The 20300-nt window shown below is 55.9% G+C and overlaps 1 protein-coding gene across 1 annotated transcript in view; it reads right to left on the bottom strand.

Annotated features, from left to right (window-relative positions):
- Window positions 1-1074: 1074 nt before the first annotated feature.
- LZTS1 (leucine zipper, putative tumor suppressor 1) overlaps window positions 1075-20300 on the bottom strand; it is a 21496-nt gene continuing 2270 nt past the window's right edge. Inside the window, exons 2-4 of the mRNA XM_014958435.1 lie at window positions 5230-5718; window positions 4051-4872; window positions 1075-2798 (exon numbers count right to left, since the gene is read on the bottom strand). Of these exons, the coding sequence (XP_014813921.1) occupies window positions 2133-2798; window positions 4051-4872; window positions 5230-5580 (1839 nt within the window). The 5' untranslated portion in view covers window positions 5581-5718 and the 3' untranslated portion in view covers window positions 1075-2132. The remainder of the gene's footprint in view (window positions 2799-4050; window positions 4873-5229; window positions 5719-20300) is intronic.

Below are 20300 nucleotides of genomic sequence, written 5' to 3'. Positions count from 1 at the left end.
CCCCAGGGAGTTTTTAAAAATTTATTTATAAATAAAAACATAAAATTACCAGTAGTTTACATCGGTCACCAGAAATAACATTCGGAAAAAACCTGCAGGAAAAAAAAAAACAAAAAAAATAGTTATCTGTACAGGCTGAAGCCCGGCCTCGGGCGGGAGCGACACAGCTGCGATGCGGGACGGTCACACACAGCATTGTGCAAAGGCAGCACGTCGATGCCTCCGGGCGATCACATCACGCAGCAATGGCTGGGAGGGGTGGGGGGGACACTGGGGTGATGGGGGACCAGGGATGGTGCCACCGAGGCTGGAACGGGAGCAGGGCTGGGGAGGGCTCTGCCCCCCTCCCTCAACACCCACCCCGGGGTGTGTTTGGCACTGGAAAGCTCCTGGTGGCCGTGTTCTGGCTCTGAGGTGGGGGGAAAAGGGGGGGGCAGAGCTCTCGGTGCAGGGTTATGGCTTGGATGATGCAGAAAATCCCTTCTGGTCCGGTGAGTCGGGTGCCATCCTTCATCCCTCATCCTTCAGGTCTCCAAAACATCCTTCAGTGGGGCTGGGCAAACCCTGGCTCACCTGAAATGGTCCCCAAACTACAGCTCCAGGGCTGGAACTGGGATCTGAGGTTGGCTTTTCTCCAGTGGACCATGGCTGAGGATGGGCTTTGTGCTGTGTGCCGGGACCGGCCGGGATGCCCCGGGGCTGGGGTGGGGGGGGAGCAGTGAGGAAGGCACAGACTGGTTTCCATGTGTCACCCGTGGGGTGAGGGATGCTGAATTCTGCTGTTTGTGCAAAGCTTGGAGCCCTTGGCCGAATTTTTGGTATGGGGTCATGCAAGATCCCCCCCCCACCCCTGCAACCCTGGGAAGGGGCTTCCCGGGCTGGTGCTAATGGGTAAACAAACACATTGCAGTAAAAAAACCATTGCACTGGCACAAAATAAGTGGTCCTGGCTGGAGATCTTCACCCTGGCAAGTTGGGTGCTGGCTGATGCCCTCCCAGCCTGAGATGTGGGGGGGACAGGAGAGTCACCCCTGGTGACCTGCAGTGGAGCATTGTTATCCGCTGGCAGCTGGAGGAAATTTTAAGGGCTGGGGTAGAAAATGAAGCAAAAGTGGTCGGTTTGGGTTTTTTTTTTAACCAGCTTGAGTTGCTGGGATCCCGTGGACGTAAGGGCACGGGAGGAGATAAGGCAGCTGGGGCTCCCAGAGGGAGGGTCGCACTGAGCAAGTGTGGGGCAAGGGGGCAAACACAACCCCTTTACCCCTCGATTCTTGGGGTCAGACTGTGGCTCGGAGATTTCTGTGAATTCTTCAATCTGGTTGCCCGTCTGGCAGCTGGAGAGAAGGGACCCCCAAGCCCTTGTTGGTCAGGGTGGGGGGCAGTGGGCTCACCATGGCTGGGAGGAGGGATGTGCCGGTGCGGTGGTGGCCGAGGGATGGGAGGGCTGTGAGGTGGGCTGTGCTCGTTAGTGAAAGGTGATTTCGGTGGGGGTGTTGGCTGTGACGAGGTGGGGGTGGTCCTTCCTGAGGCTCTACAGCAGCCGAAGGATGGGAGAAGTGGATGTGCAACCTGCGCTGTCGCAGGGGGTGGCTCCTCGGTCCCTGGAGATGGGGACCCAGCGGAGGAAGGTGAAGGAGATGTGGGAGCAGCACGGATCATCCTCCAGGCTGTGGACGGTGGGAAGGGCTGTGGTGTCCCTGTCCCCAGAGCTGTGCCATCACGGGGTCTCTCCAAGCCCGGAGTGAAGCATCCCCTGGGAGTTTTGCATCATCAAGAGGTTATTTCCTGAAGTCCTGTTCCCTGACCACCCCTGTCGCCGGCTTCTCAGTCCTACAAGGGGGCAGAAGGGACGCTGCCAAGGTGGCAACAGGGGCGAGGGGGAGCTGCTGGCACGTCACCATTGGCACGAGTTGCTTGTTCACCTCTGTAACGACGACAGGCGACGGAGGGCACCGCCACGGTGCCACGCGGGGAAGGGACAAAGGCTGGCAAGCTGGCCAGGCCACCAGCTCGGCTAATAAATACATGGCTCATCTGGACTGTACAAGGCATGGACCCAGCCGTGGGGCAGAGCTTCTCGCCTGGAAGAGACACCCGCCCCAGAGCTGCAGGGAGGAGAAGGCAGACCTGGCTCAGATCTCGGTGGCGATGATGTCCTCGTAGGGGACGTCGGCGCCGGGTATGTCCAGCTCAATGGGTTCCTTGCCGTCTTCCCCCGCGGCGAGCTGCTGGAGCATCTTCTCCAGGTTCTGGTTCCTCTTGTACATGTGCAGGTAGCTCTGCTGCAGCTGCTTCTGGTAGTGAATCACCTTCTCCTTCTCCTCCTTCCATGTCTGCCGCTCGTGCTGGAAGCTGGAGGTCATCTGCTCGTTGTTGTCCCGCTCAGCCTTCAGCTCTGCCCTCAGCCTCTCCACCTCTCCCTGCAGGGCTTGAGCATCGTCCACCACGGCGCAGGGCCTGGCCACCTCCCGGGCTTCGCTCAGCTGCTCCTTGAGGACGGCGAGCTCCGTCCTCAGGTCCACGATCTCCTGCTCCAGCAGGTTCACCTTCTCCCTCAGCAGCTCAGACTCGTTCTTCTTGCGCTGGAGCTCATTCTCACACACCTCCAGCTCCATGGCTTTGGTGCGCAGGGAGCCCTCCAGGTCCTGGGTCTTCATCTCCAGCCCTTCCATCTTCACCCTCACCTCCTTCAGCTGAGCCTTCAGGCTGAGGATCTCGGTGGTCTTGGTGTTGAGCTCTGTCTGGGACTCCTTCAGCTGCTGCTTCAGGAGGGAGATCTCCCCCGACTTCTGGCACACCTGCAGGGAGGGACACAGCACCTGAGTTAGGGATGGAATTTGGAAAAAGCCGGTAGAACCCACGGTACCTCATGGAAACCATGCTGGGAATAGCTGGGGCTTGGCATGCAGAGACCCCGTCCATGAAATCCCACCCAGAAGAATGCCCAGGAAGAGAGGGTGATGCCCTGGGCTCTTGGGGGGATACTAAGGTCTCCATGCATCAACATCCCAGCTGCTTGTGAACAGCCGTAAGGAATTAATGAGCTGACACTCCCTCAGCTGAGGTGTGGAAGAGGATGGTGTTGAGGAAGTGCTCAAGCCTCAGTACCCCGTCCAACGCGATGGCTCACGCGGTCAGTTAAACTGGCTGAGCTGGTTTCACCCAGCAGACACCCAACTGCACCCTGTAAAATTGCAGCTGGGAGTAAAGCACCTAAATCCAGCTGGAGCATCCCACTGGAGCCTAAAGTGTGGCTGGTAGAGCCCTCCCTGAGATGGCTGTTGGGGATTCAGCATCCAGCTGATGCTGGGACCGCTCTTGGTGGGACCCTGCGGCTGCAGTTGTGGTAGGTCTTGCGTGCAGCCTGGAAAAGTGGCTCCAAAATGCAAATAAACCAGAGATACTGAAAGCCCTATGAGAAATCCTTGCCTGCAAAGGGAGGGAAGGTGAAGCCCACGCTCCTCGAAGCGTGTTGGGCAACAGCTCTGCTTCTCCCATGAAATGTCCCTCAGGCGGGTGAGCAGGCTGGATTCTCAGCAGTTTAATGGTCTTGGGTCAGTGATGCCCAATCAGCAGGAAAATTAAGTTTAAGCGCAGAGTGGAAGGTTTTACTGCTCTCTAATAAATGAGGGTGGCAAGTCCAAGTAGTTCCTATTTACAGGTGGGAAGGCAGCTTTACTGCTCCTCTGGGGCAGCCTGAAACCCTGCGCTGGAGGCTGGGAACGTGAAGTTATTTTAATGACTGGGGTTTTTATGCAGTAGCTGGTTCCTTGTGGGATGTGAAGTGCTGAGGGGTTAAGAGGGGCAGTGAGTCACTCCATTCTAACTTGCGGAGCCTCCACGCGACAGACTAGGGCTCTCCTCGCCTTCAATATTTATCTCCTCCAGCCTGGGCTTACTGTGGGCACCATCTGCTCTGCTCGCACCTTCTGCAGGTACAGAAATGGAGCAGAGCTGCGTGGTTTATTGCTGGTGCTGGAGCTATCACCTTCTGTGTAGGCACTTGGCTTTCAGCGTGGACAGCCCGAGGCATCTCTTGGTGCCACTTACCTCCCACTGGGTCTCCTCCAGCGCTGGGGCGAAGCTGGTCTTCTCCTTCTCATAGGACCTCAGCTTGGTCTCCAGCAGGTTTTGCTCTTTCATGAGGTTCTCCAGCTCCTCCCGGAGCTGCTTCTTCTCCTGCTGCAGCTGGAACACCTGGAGGTGAAGGACCTGCTGCGTCCGCTGGGTTTTCTGCGAGGTTTGCTTGAGCTTGCTGTTGCATTTCTGCTTGAGGCCCTCCAGCTCTTCCTTGCAGCGCCGCTGCTTCTCTTCATAAGCCTGGCAGGAGCTGACTTCCTTCTCCTCGAAGCTCGACTGAAGCTCCTGCAGCTCTCCCTCCCTCTCCAGGAGCTTCTGCTCCAGCTCCTGGATGGTGGACTCGTCTGTGGAGATGGGCGAACGGATGCAAGTGGTCTTCTCGGCGGCATGGTGGTGGGGGACTTTGCCAGTGCTGAGGATCTTGTTGCCCCCGTCGGAGAAGGACATGGCCTTGAGGCTCATCATGTTGCTGTCCTGGATGATGGCGCACTGCAAGATGTTGTGGGCTGAGCCCCCGAAGCGGCTGATGGGTCCCATGGGGGTGACGAGGGGTTCGAGCTGGTAACTGCTGCTGGTGCTGTGGGTGGGGAGGCTGGACATGGAGTTCCTGCCGGAGTCGGACAGACCCCCTGAGTACAGCGCCGGCTTCAGCTCCTGCTCCTTGGTTTTTTCCAAGGGGTGCAGCTGCTGGGGGAGGTGACCCCCGTTCTCTGGGGAGGAGTGGAGGATGGCTCCGGACCGGGGCAGCACTGGTTTGAAGGCAGTGGGTCGTGCAGCCGGTTTCTCCGCACCCTGGGGAGAAGAGCAGAACCCATCAGCACATCTTCTGTTCTCCCCCATCCCTTCTGCCCCTGAGGATGAGACCCACACGGCAGGGGTGGCCCCAGCAAGGACTCAAAGCTCAGGAGGGTGCTGGTGACTAAATCTGCCTCTGCTGGGTTTGGGAATGAAGGGATATGGGTCATATCGCTGAGGGTGGGCAGGTACCCCCAGAACCTCCCCGTTGCCCCTTGGCACAAACCATCACCTCTGAGCCTTCTCCTGGACCAGGACAACCCTGCGGTAGGACCTGCACCCCCTTTGAGGCTGGATGTGGTCCACTGGGCACCCCCCACCACCACTTCTGGGACCACCATCTCCCCTACTAACCACTTCCAGCTGGCTGGGGAAGGCCATCAGCTTCTGCGGCGTGGGGGTCCCGAAGTCCATGCTGCTCGTCCCGGCTTGGCTGCCCAGCTCCCCTCCAGCAAGAGAGGTATAGTCCGCGCGGTGGGAGCCAGGAGCCTTCTGGCTGACCTTGATGTAAAAGAAGTCCTCATTCTTGCTGCTTTTGGAGCTGGATTTGTGGCTGGAGTCCTGGGAGAAGCCGAAGCGGAGCAGCCCGTCCGAGTAGCGGTTGAGCTTCTTCAGGTGGGACGACTTGCGGAGCTTGTACTGGGAGGCTCGGCAGTGCTTGCTGTGGAAGCTGTGGCCAGAGATGAGGCTACTGACGCTGCCCATGCTGGTCCCAGGCCGGGGGGCATGCAGTGGGGGGAGCAGAGCCCGGGTCAACCGTGGGGTGAGGGGTCCGGGCAGCGGATGGAGCCGGTCACCGCTGAGATCATAGCAAAGACCTCACTGCACCCGGGAGCTGTGAGCCTGGGGGAGGCAAAGAGAGCAGGGTGAGGAAGGGACATTGAGGGGATGGAGAGTGTCCAGAGAAGAGCGATGGAGCTGGTGAGGGGTCTGGAGAACAAGTCTTATGGGGAAGACTGGTGAGGGGTCTGGAGCACAAGTATTATGGGGAGGACTGGGGGAGCTGGGGGGATTCAGCCTGGAGACAAGGAGGCTGAGGGGAGACCTTCTCACTCTCTCCAACTCCCTGAAAGGAGGGTGTAGCCAGGGGAGGTCGGTCTCTTCTCCCAAGGAACAGATGATGGGACAAGAGGAAATGGCCTCAAGTTTCCTCAGGGGAGGCTCAGATTGGATATTGGGGAACATTTTTTACACGGGTTATCTTATTTTTATCAAGGGTTATCAGGCATTGGAATGGGCTGCCCAGGGAGGTGGTTGAGGCACCATCCCTGGAGGTGTTCAAAAGACGGGTTGATGTAGTGCTGGGAGGTCTGGTTTAGTGATGATGCTCCTTGTTTGTTGTGTGGGTGTCTATTTTTGTCAGTTAGGTTGACGGTTGGACAAGATGATCTTTAAGGTCCCTTCCAACCTAGAAGATTCTGTGATTCTTAAGGCTTGGAATGGGCTGGCCAGGGAAGTGGTTGAGGCCCCATCCCTGGAAATACTTCAGAGATGGGTACACACAGTGCTTAGAGATAAGGTTTTGTGCTGCTTTTTGTCACTGTTGCATTTTTGATGGTTGGACTCGACCAGAGATGGGTACACACAGTGCTTAGAGATAGGTTTTTGTGCTGCTTTTTGTCAGTGTTGCATTTTTGATGGTTGGACTCGATGATCTGCAAGGTCCCTCCCAACCTTGGCAACCCTATGCTTCCCCATCCCAAAGCCCCCGTGAAGGAGGGTGGCAGCCAAGGCAGGCAGGGAATGGCAGGGCTTTCCTCTCTGCCTGGGGACGGCTCCAGGAGCCTCCCACCACCTGCATGTGTCTCCCAGCCTGGCTGGCACCCGCCGTGGCACAGCTCCCGGCCCACTGACTACATCCCCGTGCCCAGGGGCTCATCAGAAGCTGCTGGGTACAGTGGACCTCTTCCAACAAGCACCCATGCTGTGCTGGATGAATCCCTTCTCCTGGCAGCCCCTCTCGGTGCTGGGAGACGCGGCCACAACCTCTCCCGCATCAGCCTGTCACTCCCTGATTTCTCTCCAATTTTCCCCGCTCCTCTTAACCCCCCTGAAAAGGGATGCTGTGAGGCTTAATTACGCTTAATGCCTGTGCAGCACTTAAGAAAACGAGGGGCGTTATGTGTGTGCTAAGTATTGTGATTATGGTTCAGAGGTATGCGGGGCTGTGCATTAATTCTCTTTGCTATGGAGGGGGGGGGAAAATACATCAAAATAAAATCCTCCTGGCTCCTGGTGGCCTTTGCAGTGCTTGGCTCCCAGTGTCAGGGCTGTAATGGAGGTGCACCTTCCATCTGGATAATTAAGGGTGAGGTGGGGAGAAGGGGGAAGAGCCTCTCACGGGCAGAAGTCAGTCCATAATCAAAATGAGCTGAATTCTGTTTGCCCAGGATGATGAGAGAGAACACGTTTAGGCTCTTTGCTCCGTGCAGAGCAGCCCAAAACTCCCACTCTGGTGGCGTTGGCACTGGGAGGTCTGGTCTGTGTCGAGCTCCCATCAGCAGAACAGGCATCCTGAGGGTAAAACATCCCCTGGCAGCAGGAGAGGGCTGGGAGGTGGAGGGGACACAGGGACAATGTGCTGGAGCATCCTCGCTGCCTCATCCTCAAGGTCTAGAGAGTTGCTCCTCTGTTTTATTTCCCATTTTCGTTATGTCCTGCCTTATGCCTGCTCCTCTGCATCCCCAACAGGGAAACACAAACCTGTGCTCATCCCTCAGCTTTATGTTTCCTTTTTCTCTGTGCCCTCAGGACCCAGATTGATTAAGCATCAAAGAAAAGTCCCAGAAAGACAGAATATCTGCTTTAATCCCTAAATCCATTTTTTTGGGGGGAAGATTAAGAGAAGTAAGAAAGAACCAAGGTGCGAGCTGCTGCCTGGATGCCGATGTGCTAAAAAGTGATCGATGACTTTGGCTTCATTCATTTTTAGAGGGTAAGAGGCATAATGTGCGCGGAGGGGGAGGAATCGCTGTGGGGAACAGGATAATTGGCACAGGAGGCTGCTCTGCCAGCGTGTGTTCCTGACACCAGCCGTGTGTGTGTGTGTGTGCGTGTGTGTGCGCCCGCAGAAGAGAAAAGGCAGTGTCACAGCAGCAAAAAAGCTGCCAGCTACAGCGACAGCAGCCCCCGAGACAGCGCTCAACGTGTGCGAGGTGAGGAGGAAAGGCAGCCCGTGTATTTACAGCCGCCCACGGCAGCCGTGTCAGGGAGGTTTGATGCCTCCAAGCACGGTGTGGATCAGGGTCCATATGGAGCTGGTGCTCCAGGGACACCGGGCTCACCATCCCTGCGGCCAGAACAACAAGTCCCCTTGGATAGATGCACCTTTGGGTGCCTGGAGAAGACAGGAGAAAAGTGGGGAGGGAGAGCTGGGACTTTCCAGCCTCTTGGCAGGAGGCGTTTCAATCAATCCCAGCCCTCCTACACATGCCTCAGAGGGTTGGGCATGTCTTTTTCTTCTTCTTCCCTCTTTCCACTTAAAAACGAACGCTTTGAAAGGCGTGGAGGAGTTGGCGTTGGTGCAGGTCGTTAGCAGGAAGAGAAAGGCTCTAGAAAGAGCAGAGCCGAGGGAGAAGGGGGCACAGGGGCTGCTCCAGCTTTGGGGCACCCCCAAAAGAGGGGACGGGGCTGGTCCCCTTTCCTTGTTCAGCCTCGGTGGCACGTGCCTGAGTCTTCCCCTGTGTCAAACCCAGCAACTGTGTGACTCTGCAGGGAGCAGGGTGGGTTTGCTGAGCCAAACAAAAAGCCAGTCATTATCTGCATACATATATATTTAGGTGCATGTATATATATGTCCCTCCTACACATGCCTCAGAGGGTTGGGCACGTCTTTTTTCTTCTTCTTCTTCTTCTTCCCTCTTTCCACTTAAAAACGAACGCTTTGAAAGGCGTGGAGGAGTTGGCGTTGGTGCAGGTCGTTAGCAGGAAGGGAAAGGCTCTAGAAAGAGCAGAGCCGAGGGAGCAGGGGGCACAGGGGCTGCTCCAGCTTTGGGGCACCCCCAAAAGAGGGGACGGGGCTGGTCCCCTTTCCTTGTTCAGCCTCGGTGGCACGTGCCTGAGTCTTCCCCTGTGTCAAACCCAGCAACTGTGTGACTCTGCAGGGAGCAGGGTGGGTTTGCTGAGCCAAACAAAAAGCCAGTCATTATCTGCATACATATATATTTAGGTGCATGTATATATATGTATTTTAAGGGGTTTTGCATGCTTGGCGACAGCTGGGTTAGGTGAGGCGGATTGCAGAGTGTAAAGAGGGGCTGGAAAAATAATAAATCAATGTGATGCAGAGAGTGCAGGGTCTGGAAGTGCCCCAGAGATGGTGGGTGCCCCCATCCGTGCTGCTGGGGATGGGGTGCAAGGCACCACGTGGGTCTGGAAGTGCCCCAGAGATGGTGGGTGTCCCCATCCGTGCAGTGGGGGATGGGGTACAAGGCACCATGTTACATAGAATCATAGAGTTGTCCAGGCTGGAAGGGACCTCCAAAGGTCATCTAGTCCCACCCCCCCGCAGTCAGCAGGGACACCCCCAACTAGACCAGGTTGCCCCATCAAGCCTCTCCTTGAATATCTCCAGGGAAGGGGCCTCAACCACCTCCCTGGGCAACCTGTTCCAGTGCTCCACCACCCTCCCAGTGAAGAACCCTCTCCTCATCTCCAGTCTAAATCTGTTCCCCTCCAGCTTGCCCCACATCCGTGGGCACAAACGGGGAGCTCTCACCGTGGTGGTGTGGGCAAATGGGATGTAGGCTGGGTGTTTGTGGGGTGCACGTTGTCCCCCCTGGGTCCGTGTGTCCTTGTGAGCGAGTGGTGGCTGTGCCACCCCCTCTCTGCATCCGAAACCGACCGCTGCATCCCCCCAACTGCTCAGCTCCCGGCACCACACGTGATTACTTGGAAACGTGGTTTGCCCCATCACTCACCAATTAAGGACAGAAAGCCAGAAAAGGCACAAGCCTTTCCCTCTCGCTCTGCCGCCCCCAGCAAATGAGCCCTTCAAAGCCCTTTTGTCGGTGCTGGGGAGGGGGCCGGGGCGATGGCACGAGCCCCGTGTCAGTGGGACCCCCGGGGTGACGCTGTGCTCTGTGACCCTTTGCTCTTCACCCCCCGTGACCCCCCAAATGGGGCTGTTAACAAACCCCACCGAGGTGGAGGAGTGAGCAGGGAGGTGCGGGGGTCCAGCGGCAATGGACCCCCCCAATAAACACCTGGGCCAAACCCATGGGATGAGGGGCTGCACGTGCAGATGCACCCACTCTTGTTTTTGCAGAAAGAAAGGGGGGGAGAGAAAAAAAATGAATGGCATCCCACATTCATTGCAGTGATGCCTACCCTGCAATGGCACGTGGGAGAGCCGCTCTCCCCGTCGCCTCCTGTATGAATGGGCTGCAGGAATTTAATCTTATCTCCTCGGCAGCATAGTTTCTTTGAAGCCTTTCCCTCTTCCTTGAAACATTTTCACAGGAGGCAGCTTTTCTCCCTGCCTTCCCCAGGCAGGTCATCCTAGCAAGAGCCTTCGTTTCCTTCCAGGCTTCGCAGTGTTGCTCCCTCCCTGCTGATCCTGTTCTTCTCCCCTCGGTATGCAAAAGCTTCCTTCTCCCCTGCACTCTCTCTCGCCTACTCTTTTTCCCCTCTCCAATTATTATTCATCATTTCTGTGCAGATGCACCCACACATTTGGGTGTTTGTTGGGAGATGCAGAGATAATACAGAAGCAGCTGCCAAGAGCCTGGATCCAGGAGCAGCCTCCTTCCTCTTTCCCTCCATCGCTGCCAGGCGATGTGCCCCTGTTCTGCTGGGGTGATTTGGGTCTTTGAGACACCAGGAATGTGGCCCCAGGGGAAAAATGTGGGCATCTCCACGGTGAAAAGCCACGCATGGAACAGGTTGCCCAGGGAAGTTGTGGATGCCCCATCCCTGGAGGGGTTCAAGGCCAGGCTGGATGGGGCTTGGAGCAACCTGGGCTGGTGGGAGGGGGTTGAGGGAGGGGGTTGAGGCCCCATCCCTGGAGATATTCAAGGTGAGCCTCGACGAGGCCCTGGGCAACCTGGTCTAGTTGGGGGTGTCCCTGCTGACTGTGGGGGGGTCAGCCTAGATGACCTTTGGAGGTCCCTTCCAGCCTGGACAACTTATGATTTTATGATTCTATGGTGGGAGGTGTCCCTGCCCAGGGCAGGGGGGGTTGGAACTCCATGATCTTTGAGGTCCCTTCCAACCCAAACCATTCTATGATTCTATGTGCTACCTGGACCATCTGACTTAGTTTTTTTTTTTTTTTAATGAAGAGAATGGCTTAATCTGACACTCGGGAGTGCAGCAATCCCAAGGTAGGTTTAGATTGAACATTAGGAAAGAATTTTTCACCCAAAGAGTGGTCGGGCATTGGAACAGGCTGCCCAGGGAGGTGGTGGAGTCCCCATCCCTGGCTGTGTTTAAGGGCCATTTAGATGCAGTGCTGAGGGACATGGTGTAGGGGAGGACTTTGTAAAGTAGGGGAGATGGTTGGACTCGATGAGCCCAAGGGTCTCTTCCAACCTAGATGATTCTAATCCTCCTGAGCTGGATTTGGGCTCTGCAGTCAAAATTGGGTTCTGATTTCTGGCCCCCCAGCCCCAAGTGCTAACGAACACCAGATTGATGAGACAGAGTGAGCATCTGCCCAGACTTGGGAGCTCATCCCGCTCTCCCCATGCCCAGCTGGAGCCGGGCTCTCAGAGCCCTGCTCATTTTGCTCTCCAAAGAAATGGCAGCCATGGGGCTCTCCAAGCCCCATCAGCGGAGCCGACCTTGCCCCCACCCTGTAATCATCACCCTCATCGCGCTAATGGGGCTGAATTGAAACGCCGCCCAGGCAGACGCCGTCCTTGTGGTGCTCAATTGTGGCTCGGTGCCGGGCAAGGGCCCCATTACAAGGCTTTCATTCACTCTAATTCATTGTCCCCCGCTCATTCATTGATATTCATTGGGATCATTCTGATGGGAGGCAGGGAGTGAATCGAGGCCGGGATTCACAAAGCCCGCACCATGTGTTCTGCCCTGATTTGCCATTAGTGGAGAAGGGGGGGGGGACACACACACACACACACTCCAGATGAAGAATAACCAGCCTCAATTACATGTTACATCCACTCTAATAGCCCAGGAGTCCATCACACTTAATGTTCTTTCAATGAACAGTGAGAGAATTCACACCCACGGGCTGGGGCTCGTTAGAGGAGCCAGGAGTGGCTTTGGCAGGGAGTTGGGTGGGCTCCATGCCAGCCCAGCAGCAGAAGGCTGGGTCTCCATCGGTGTCCCCTGGGCACCTGGGCTCTTAAACCACGACCGGTGACCCCGCTGCAGGCCCTGGAGGTGAAGGTGCAATTGCTCAATAGGAGGAAAAAAAGGCAACAAAAGGGAATCTGCATCCGTTTTGAAGCCTCTTGGCACCCAGCTCCTACAGGAGAACGGTGCAGGTCAGGGTCACCTACACCCCCTTTTCTCCTGCCAGCCCGGCTGGAGAAGCCAAAAATCAACACTGAGTTTGGCATCAGCTTTGGGAAGAGCTTGAAGGAGCTGTGTGCACCTCTGTTCTGTCCACCGAGCAATTGAGGCAGCCATCCTGAGTGTGGATGCATCAACAAGTGGCTTTAATGGAAGAGCAGGGCAAAATCAGCCGTGTGATGATGTGGGTGGCACTGAGGCGACTGGCTTGAGCTCTGTTTGGGGAAGCCAGTACTAGAAGAAGAGGAATTTCTCAAATTAACAATGAATCATATTGGCAGAGCGGGCTTTAGAGGATATCGGCTCAGCGCCCGCTGTGCTGTGCCCACTCCTCCTCTCTCTGGTCCCTCTGCGGGGACACAGCAGTGTTTCCCCATGTGGGAGCCCTGGCTGAGGGGGGAGAAGCTCCTGGTCCTGCCCAGGGACGATTGCTCACCCACAGAAAATCAGTGTTAAGTCAGCAAAGTGCTGTGATTTCCAACGTCCGCGTTTCTGCAGAGCCTCGTGCTTTCTCTCCAGCAAATGCTTACTGGACAGTTAGCCCCAGCACAAACTGGTAACACCAGCAAATACGTGGGCTGGGAAAAAGTGATGTGTTACTCTTTTTGTCTCCTGAGCCCCAGAGGGATGTAGAAGTGAGACAAACCAGGATCTCTTGGCGCTGGTGGCCGAAAGGCTGTAACCTCAGCCAGCAGGTATTTATTCCCAGAAAAAGTTGGTGTTTGCCCTGGCAGCCTGTGGGGAGTTAGAGCCTGAGAGGAGATGAGCCAAGTGACTTTTGGGGAGTGGGTTGGGGCAGCAGAACCCAGCCTTGGGCTCAGAAAATCAGCAAATGATGTGGTGATGGGGGGGGGCAAAATATCTACTTAACCTGCTCCCACCTGCCAGCCCGGGCAATGCTCAGTGATGGGATGGTGGTGTTAAAAGAAGGCTGGGGAGGGGGATGGTGATGGTCTGTGAGCACTGCTCGTGCTGACCCGGGTGAGATGAGGCTGCAGAGCCCTGTTTTCCGTGCACAGAGCAATGAGGGATTTCTGGTGCCGAAACGCCTGGGCTCTCCCCCGCACAGCTGCACTTTATATTCGATCGCTTCATACGCAAGCAAATCCCCACAGCGTTATCAGGAGCTGGGGCTGAGACAGTCCCGTCCCCCCTCCTGCTCTCCCTGGACCCCGTCTGACCTCGGGGAAAGGTTGTTCCCAACACGAGCTGGTCCTGTACGATGCATTGCCCTCGCTGGATGCAGCAACAGCAGGGCATCATGGGAATATCCCAGCGCTGCTCTGGGAGCCTGGTACCCCATGTTGTCACCACCTTGGTTTGGTCAATAGCTCTTTATGCTCCCTGTGCTGTGTATTTCTGCAGGTAGCCCTCATTTCTACCAGTGACATCCCCAGCTCTCTGCTTACACCAGAGCCCAAACGCTTCCATGGAATCACGGAATTGTCGGAGTTGGATGGGACCTTCTAGAGACCATCCAGTCCAACCCCCTGCCAAAGCAGGGCTGCCCAGAGCACATCACTCAGGAGCATCCAGGAGGGGCTTGAAGATCTCCAGAGAAGGGGACTCCACACCCTCCCTGGGCAGCCTCTGCCAGGGCTCTGCCACCCTCACCCCAAACAACTTCTTCCTCCCATTGCAGTGGAACTTCCCCTGCTCCAGCTTGTGCCCGTTGCCCCTCGGCCTGTCCCTGGCAACCACGGAAAAGAGTCCGGCTCCATCCTCCTTCAACCCACCCTGGAGATCCTTGGGAGCATGAAGAAGGTCTCCCCTCAGCCTTCTCTTCTCCAGCCTCAAGAGCCCCAGCTCTCTCAGCCTTTCCTCACAAGGGAGATGCTCCAATCCCTCCAGCATCTCTGTTGCCCTACGCTGGACTCTCTCCAGCAGTTCCCAGTCTCTCTTGAACTGGGGAGCCCAGAACTGGAGGCAGGATTCCAGTTGTGACCTCCCCAGTGCAGAGCAGAGGGGGACAATGACCTCCCTCCACCTCCTGGCCACACTCTGCCCTACGCAGCCCAGGATCCCCTTGGCCTCTTGGCCACAAGGGCCCATTGCTGGCTCCTGGAGAGTTTACTCTCCACCAGGAGCCCCAGATCCTTCTTTTTTCTCCCCCTGTTTTAGGTGAAACGCAACTCTGGGATGCTCTGACTCCTTCCACCCTTCACTCGACGCCCTGTGTGAAGACACCCCAGCTGTGCTACCCAGAAATAGGAGGACCTGTGGGTCCTCACAGCTCCATCTCTGCTCCTGCCAGCAGCCTCACGTCACAGGGACTGGGGAGCTCAGCGGTGATTCACCCCCGAGCACCCACACAAGTCACATCAGTCGTGCTCCCGCTACAAAGGAAACGCTGGTATGAGACACAGTTAAATATTCCTGGGGTGGGGAGAAAGGTCTTTTCAGCTTGCTTAATTCCTAAGAGCATCTGGCTTTTCCCGCTAATGAGCAACTAATACTGCAATTAATGCCCCGCTAATTGGAAACTCAGCAATGCTCTGCTCCCTGCTTCTGTCTTCTGCAGGTTTGGGGCCATGGCAGGCACACACCTGAGCTGTGACACCCGCACCGGGCAACGGCCACCACCTCCAGACTGGCCAGTTCACCCCCCTCCTGTGACAGGCACCATCGTTCTGTGACAAACAGCTGAGACCCCGTGGCACCTGGGCCACCAGCACCCGCTCGGTGGCTACTGGCTGTTTCATAGAATCATAGAGTTGTCCAGGCCGGAAGGGACCTCCAAAGGCCATCTAGTCCCACCCCCCCGCAGTCAGCAGGGACACCCCCAACTAGACCAGGTTGCCCAGGGCCTCGTCGAGCCTCACCTTGAATATCTCCAGGGAAGGGGCCTCAACCACCTCCCTGGGCAACCTGTTCCAGTGCTCCACCACCCTCCCAGTGAAGAACCCTCTCCTCATCTCCAGTCTAAATCTGTTCCCCTCCAGCTTGAAGCCATTGCCCCTCGTCCTGTCACTGCAGGCCTTTCTAAACAGGTTCTCCCCAGCCTTCCTGTAGGCCCCTTCAGGTACTGGAAGGCTGCTATTAGGTCTCCCCGGAGCCTCCTCTTCTCCAGGCTGAACAACCCCAGCTCCCTCAGCCTGTCCTCGGAGCAGAGGTGCTCCATCCCCCTGATCATCCTTGTGGCCCTCCTCTGGACCCGCTCCATCAGGTCCATGTCCTTCTTATATTGAGGGCTCCAGCCCTGCACACAATACTTCACAGAATCACAGAATCTTCTAGGTTGGAAGGGACCTTAAAGATCATCTTGTCCAACAGTCAACCTAACTGACAAAAATAGACACGCAGTGGGACAGACAGATAGACACTTGTGGGACCCTCTCTGTTAACAGAGCAAGTTTTGGGGAGGGGGTTTTGGCAGCCCAGGGATGGTGTCGGGCAGAGAAGCCCCATCCCAGGGGGGGACCTTGGATGCCGGGATGGATCCGTGGGGCTGGAAGGTGCGAAACGCCCGCTCCTTCCCTGGGAGGGGGGTGAGGGGGCTCTGGCAGCCCCCACCACGGGTTAGTTATTTTGGGAAGCGTCTGGGGCTGGCAGGTGGTGCCGGGGTGGGTGACAGCTGAGCACGGCTTTCACTTGGGAGCTGCGAGGCCCCTTCTCGCGCATCTATTTCCGACCCTGTAAAACACAATCTGCCAGGGTGCGAGCACGGAGCTGGGGAAGGAGGGGGGGGATGGACCCAAAAAAAAGCTGGTTACAAGGGACTGGCTTGCCCAAGGCAGCTCAGCGTCTCCGTGCATCCTGAAGGTTGCCTCCAAGCATGGTTGGGGTGTCACAGAGATGGTGTCCTTGAATTCCCCCAGCTAATTCCCCCCAGCCTGGTGCTAATTGGCATAGCTGTAGCCCTGGTCAGCAGCCCGATGGGTGAGGTTTGGTGTCCTACACCTCTCCCACACGCTTTCCCTGGGGTCTCATTGATGGAAAGGGTTTGCCCGTCCAGCTAAAAATAGCAAGAACTTCATGTAACTTGAGCTGAGCCCTAAATATTTTTCCTCCCAGCTTTCCGCTTCCACGGGCTTTGCATGTGTCTTCCTCTGTCCCTCTAATTATGGATAAAGCAGCAATGAGGGACAGTGAGCCTGTTTCCCCAAGGTTATGACAAGATGGTAGGACCAAGGGTGTCTTCCACAAGCCAGTCCCCCCAGGGAGATACCTGGACTAAGGCTCTTTCTGCTGCAAAACTGCACAGGGGAGAAGCATCTTCTTCATGTACAGGGAAAATTTAGAAGTGGAGCTGCAGGCTGCCATGGAGACAGGGCTCTGTTTGCAATCTTCTTGCCTTTTATTGTCTCTCCTCCTCTCCCAAGCAGTTGAAAAGCAGCCAGGAGCACGGCCCGTGTTGCCTCCCATGTTCCTGCTGGCCACAGCTGCCCAGCCCACCTTTGCTGTAAGTACTGTCCAACAGCAGCTGGGTCTCCTCTCTGGGTCTCCTCTCTGGTCCTTCACCTCCTCTAGCCTTTTGGCCCCTCCTTGGTGTATCTGGGGATCACAAAGCAAATCTGTGCTGCTTCTCTCTCAGCCTTGTTGGGTTCACAGGCAACGTGAGCGCCATCAGGGTGCATGGACCCACCTCTGCTCTCCCTTGCTCTTCTCTCAGTGGTGATGGCTGGGTAGGTGAAGCCATCAGAGGCCGAGACAGGGCTGGTTCTCTGGGGACATGTTCCTCAAGTCATAGGCTGGAAACTGCCTGCTGAAGTGGGAAGCTTTGGCTGCTTCCCTAAGAAACAGGGAAATAGCTGACCCTGGCAGCAGCTAAAACCCCTCAGTCTCTGTCCTTAGCAGCGAGTATCAGAGGAAGAACCTCTCTAAGGTAGGACCTAAAGATCTTCCTGCAAACCAAACTTCTCCATGTCAAGTCTCTGCTTGACTTCGCAACACCTGAGCTCCAAAAACTAAGCTGTGCATTATTTCTATGCTGTCCTCACTTGTTTGTGATACCAGTTATGCTGTGGTTTGTCTAAATGCTGGGTATTTTTGTACCCTGCACGATGCTCATCCAAGTGGGAGCTGAGAAAAGGCAACTTCTGTGTGCTGATGAGGAGCCAATCTCGGTCCCTGTTGCAAAAAGCATCTGCTGGGCTGCCGCTGTCTTCTCATCCTTCAACTCCCTCTCCTGTTCCCCAGAGTCCTACATGTCCCCATCCCTGCTCTGCTCCGCCAGGCTTCCATGCAGCAGCCACAGAAGGGAAAAAAAAAAAAAAAAAAAAAGGCAAATTCAGTTCTCGCTTCCTATTTTTCTCCTCCTCCTCTTTTTTTTCAAACTTGGCCCGTTGTGAAAACCACCCCTTTAATGCCTGGCTGCCAAATAGAGCAATTCTCTCAAAAGAGAAATGTACATCAAAGTTGCAAGGAATATTTAATTAACCTTTAAAGGGGATCATCCATAACTGGCTTACAGAGATGTCATTTAATTGTTTAAAAAAATAAACACAAGGCACTTGCATGTCTGTCCAGACAGTTCTGGCTTTTGCTGCTGTGACCACTGTTGTCTGGCTAAAAGGCAACTAAATACCTAAACTTTCCTTCCAACTCCCATTCTGCACTAGAACCTCTGACATGCTTCTCTCTGCTCAGGCAACACGGCAAGTGGCCAAATCCACCCCTTCTGCATCGAGGAAACCTTGATAAACTTCTCTGGGAAGATGCCATTTGCTGGCAAATCACCCCGTGTCGTTGCACGAATGAAGATGGACCTTTTGGAGGCTTCTTCTCTTCCAGCAGGAGGGAGGCAGGGACCCAGCTCCAGCTCTCAGACCCAAACACCTCAGTTCTCCAAAAGTCAGAGGCCGAGGAGATAAAGCTCTTCAATAAATGATTAAACCCCCTCTTACTCTAAGGAGGAGAGCGTGGACACGCATTGCTACCCTCTGCTGGAAGGAGCTGCCTTTCACAGAGGCCTTAGAGCTGCTAAGGAGGTAAAATGAGATCTCTTTTTAGCTCAGGAGGAAAACTTCTGTGTGTGAGGAAGAGGAAGGTCCGACCCGGAGCGCTGCTGTTGAGAGGACCCGATTGCAAAGCGCTGCGGGGTCAGCGTTTGCTCCTGCAGCTCTGGAGTAATCCCAGCACCTCTTGTGCAACGGGGTGTCCTCCTTCCCCCAGATTTTGGGTGCCAAAACAGGGCAATGGCCATGTGTTTGTGCACTCGGGGCTTCCCAGAAACCATTTGTTGAGCCTTCCTGCTCAAGGGTGTGTGTGCGTGTGTGTGCCTTTGCTTAATGTGAGCACGCACAAAACCCCACTGGTAGCAAACAATCATCTGTGTAGGAAAGACTTTGTGGCCCACGTGCCAAATCTTTGTACATTCCCTGCTATTTTTAACTAATCCCTAATGGCAACCGTCCACTTCGGTCCTGCCCGCTCCCGGCCACACGCCGTGTGTGTGTGTGTGTGTGTGTGTGTGCCTTTGCTTAACGTGAGCCAAGCACAAAACCCCACTGGTAGCAAACAATCATCTGTGTAGGAAAGACTTTGTGGCCCACGTGCCAAATCTTTGTACATTCCCTGCTATTTTTAACTAATCCCTAATGGCAACCGTCCACTTCGGTCCTGCCCGCTCCCGGCCACACGCCTTCGCCGCTGCTCTCCCCCAACCCGGGGGGCTGCATGATCCGTGTCTCCCCCCTGCATCCTGCCCTGTCCCTGCCCAAGAGGGGCTTTTCTGCAGCCTTGCATCCACAGATCTCCTGGAAAAAGCCACCATGGCAAACCCAAGGGCAGCTGGCAAACCCAAGGGCAGCTGGCAACCATAAAACATCAGATAAATGAGGCAGGGGGGTGCTTTCAAGACCCCCCCAAGAGAAGGAAGTGTTTAGAAACACAGACCTGAGTTGGTTGAGGGGAGTAGGAAACAAAAAGCCTCCAAGTTTCCTGGCAGTGCTAAGCTTTTCCTGAGGGCCAGCAAACCCAAGGGCAGCTGGCAAACCCAAGGGCAGCTGGCAACCATAAAACATCAGATAAATGAGGCAGGGGGGTGCTTTCAAGACCCCCCCAAGAGAAGGAAGTGTTTAGAAACACAGACCTGAGTTGGTTGAGGGGAGTAGGAAACAAAAAGCCTCCAAGTTTCCTGGCAGTGCTAAGCTTTTCCTGAGGGCTGGAGGATTAAGGTCCCATGCCTGTGGGTGCAGGGCATGGGCAGCGCTGCCCGAGGAGAGCCCGGTGGCTCCACCACGGAGCAGGGACAGGGCCACCCTCCCGTCTCTGCCACTCTGTGCCACCCCGAGGAGTGATTCCAGCACCCGTTCCCCGCCATGGCTGTGGTGATACTATCTTTTCACACTTGTCCACGCAGCGCCTTGCACCGCGGGCTCGCGGCTCCGCCGGGATGTCTGTGGGTGAGGGTGTCCCATGGAGAGAGCCTGGAGCTCAGCTCTGGCTGCCGGAGACGGGGGTGGCTTTTTGAATGGTCTCAAGGAAGATGGGATCCAAAAATTCGGCTGGGTTTTGCTCCCTGTGGCTGCCCACCTCCCTGCATGCCGCGGATGCCTCACCTGAGCCTGTGCTGAGCATGACTCTACCTGCCCGCAGCAAAACAGAGGCTCTCAAAGAGGGGAAAACAGTGATTTCGGGCTAACGATATCATCAGAGCAAGGGCTTGGGGAGGCACAGGACGGGAGAGCAGCAGCAGCAGCCGTGTCTCTGCCCGGCCCCACTCTGCAGCGGAGCGAGGGACAGGCTTTCCCCTTTCCCCAAATCTAGGGGGGGAGGCTGGGGGTCTGCCCCACACACCCTGGGCACGGGAAGCCTGCCCTGGAAGTCCCGCTTCGGTGGCTGGCAGGGGAGCTGGCTTTTCTTGAAAAAAATCTCATTTTCCTGCCCGAGTTTTCACATTCATTTGCCTCCCACCGCTCCGCAGCGCTGCCTGCCAGGGAAGAGTGACTAAGGGGGTGGGTGGAAAAAGAACGACTCCAGACCAATTTAGCAGCCTGCGGTGC

Source organism: Calidris pugnax, unplaced genomic scaffold, assembly GCF_001431845.1.
Source record: "Calidris pugnax isolate Ruff unplaced genomic scaffold, ASM143184v1 scaffold280, whole genome shotgun sequence".
In the NCBI taxonomy this organism is placed as follows: Eukaryota; Metazoa; Chordata; class Aves; order Charadriiformes; family Scolopacidae; genus Calidris; species Calidris pugnax.
The sequence above is the reverse complement of the archived record's forward strand: the minus strand, read 5'-3'. Positions and strand labels throughout refer to the sequence as shown.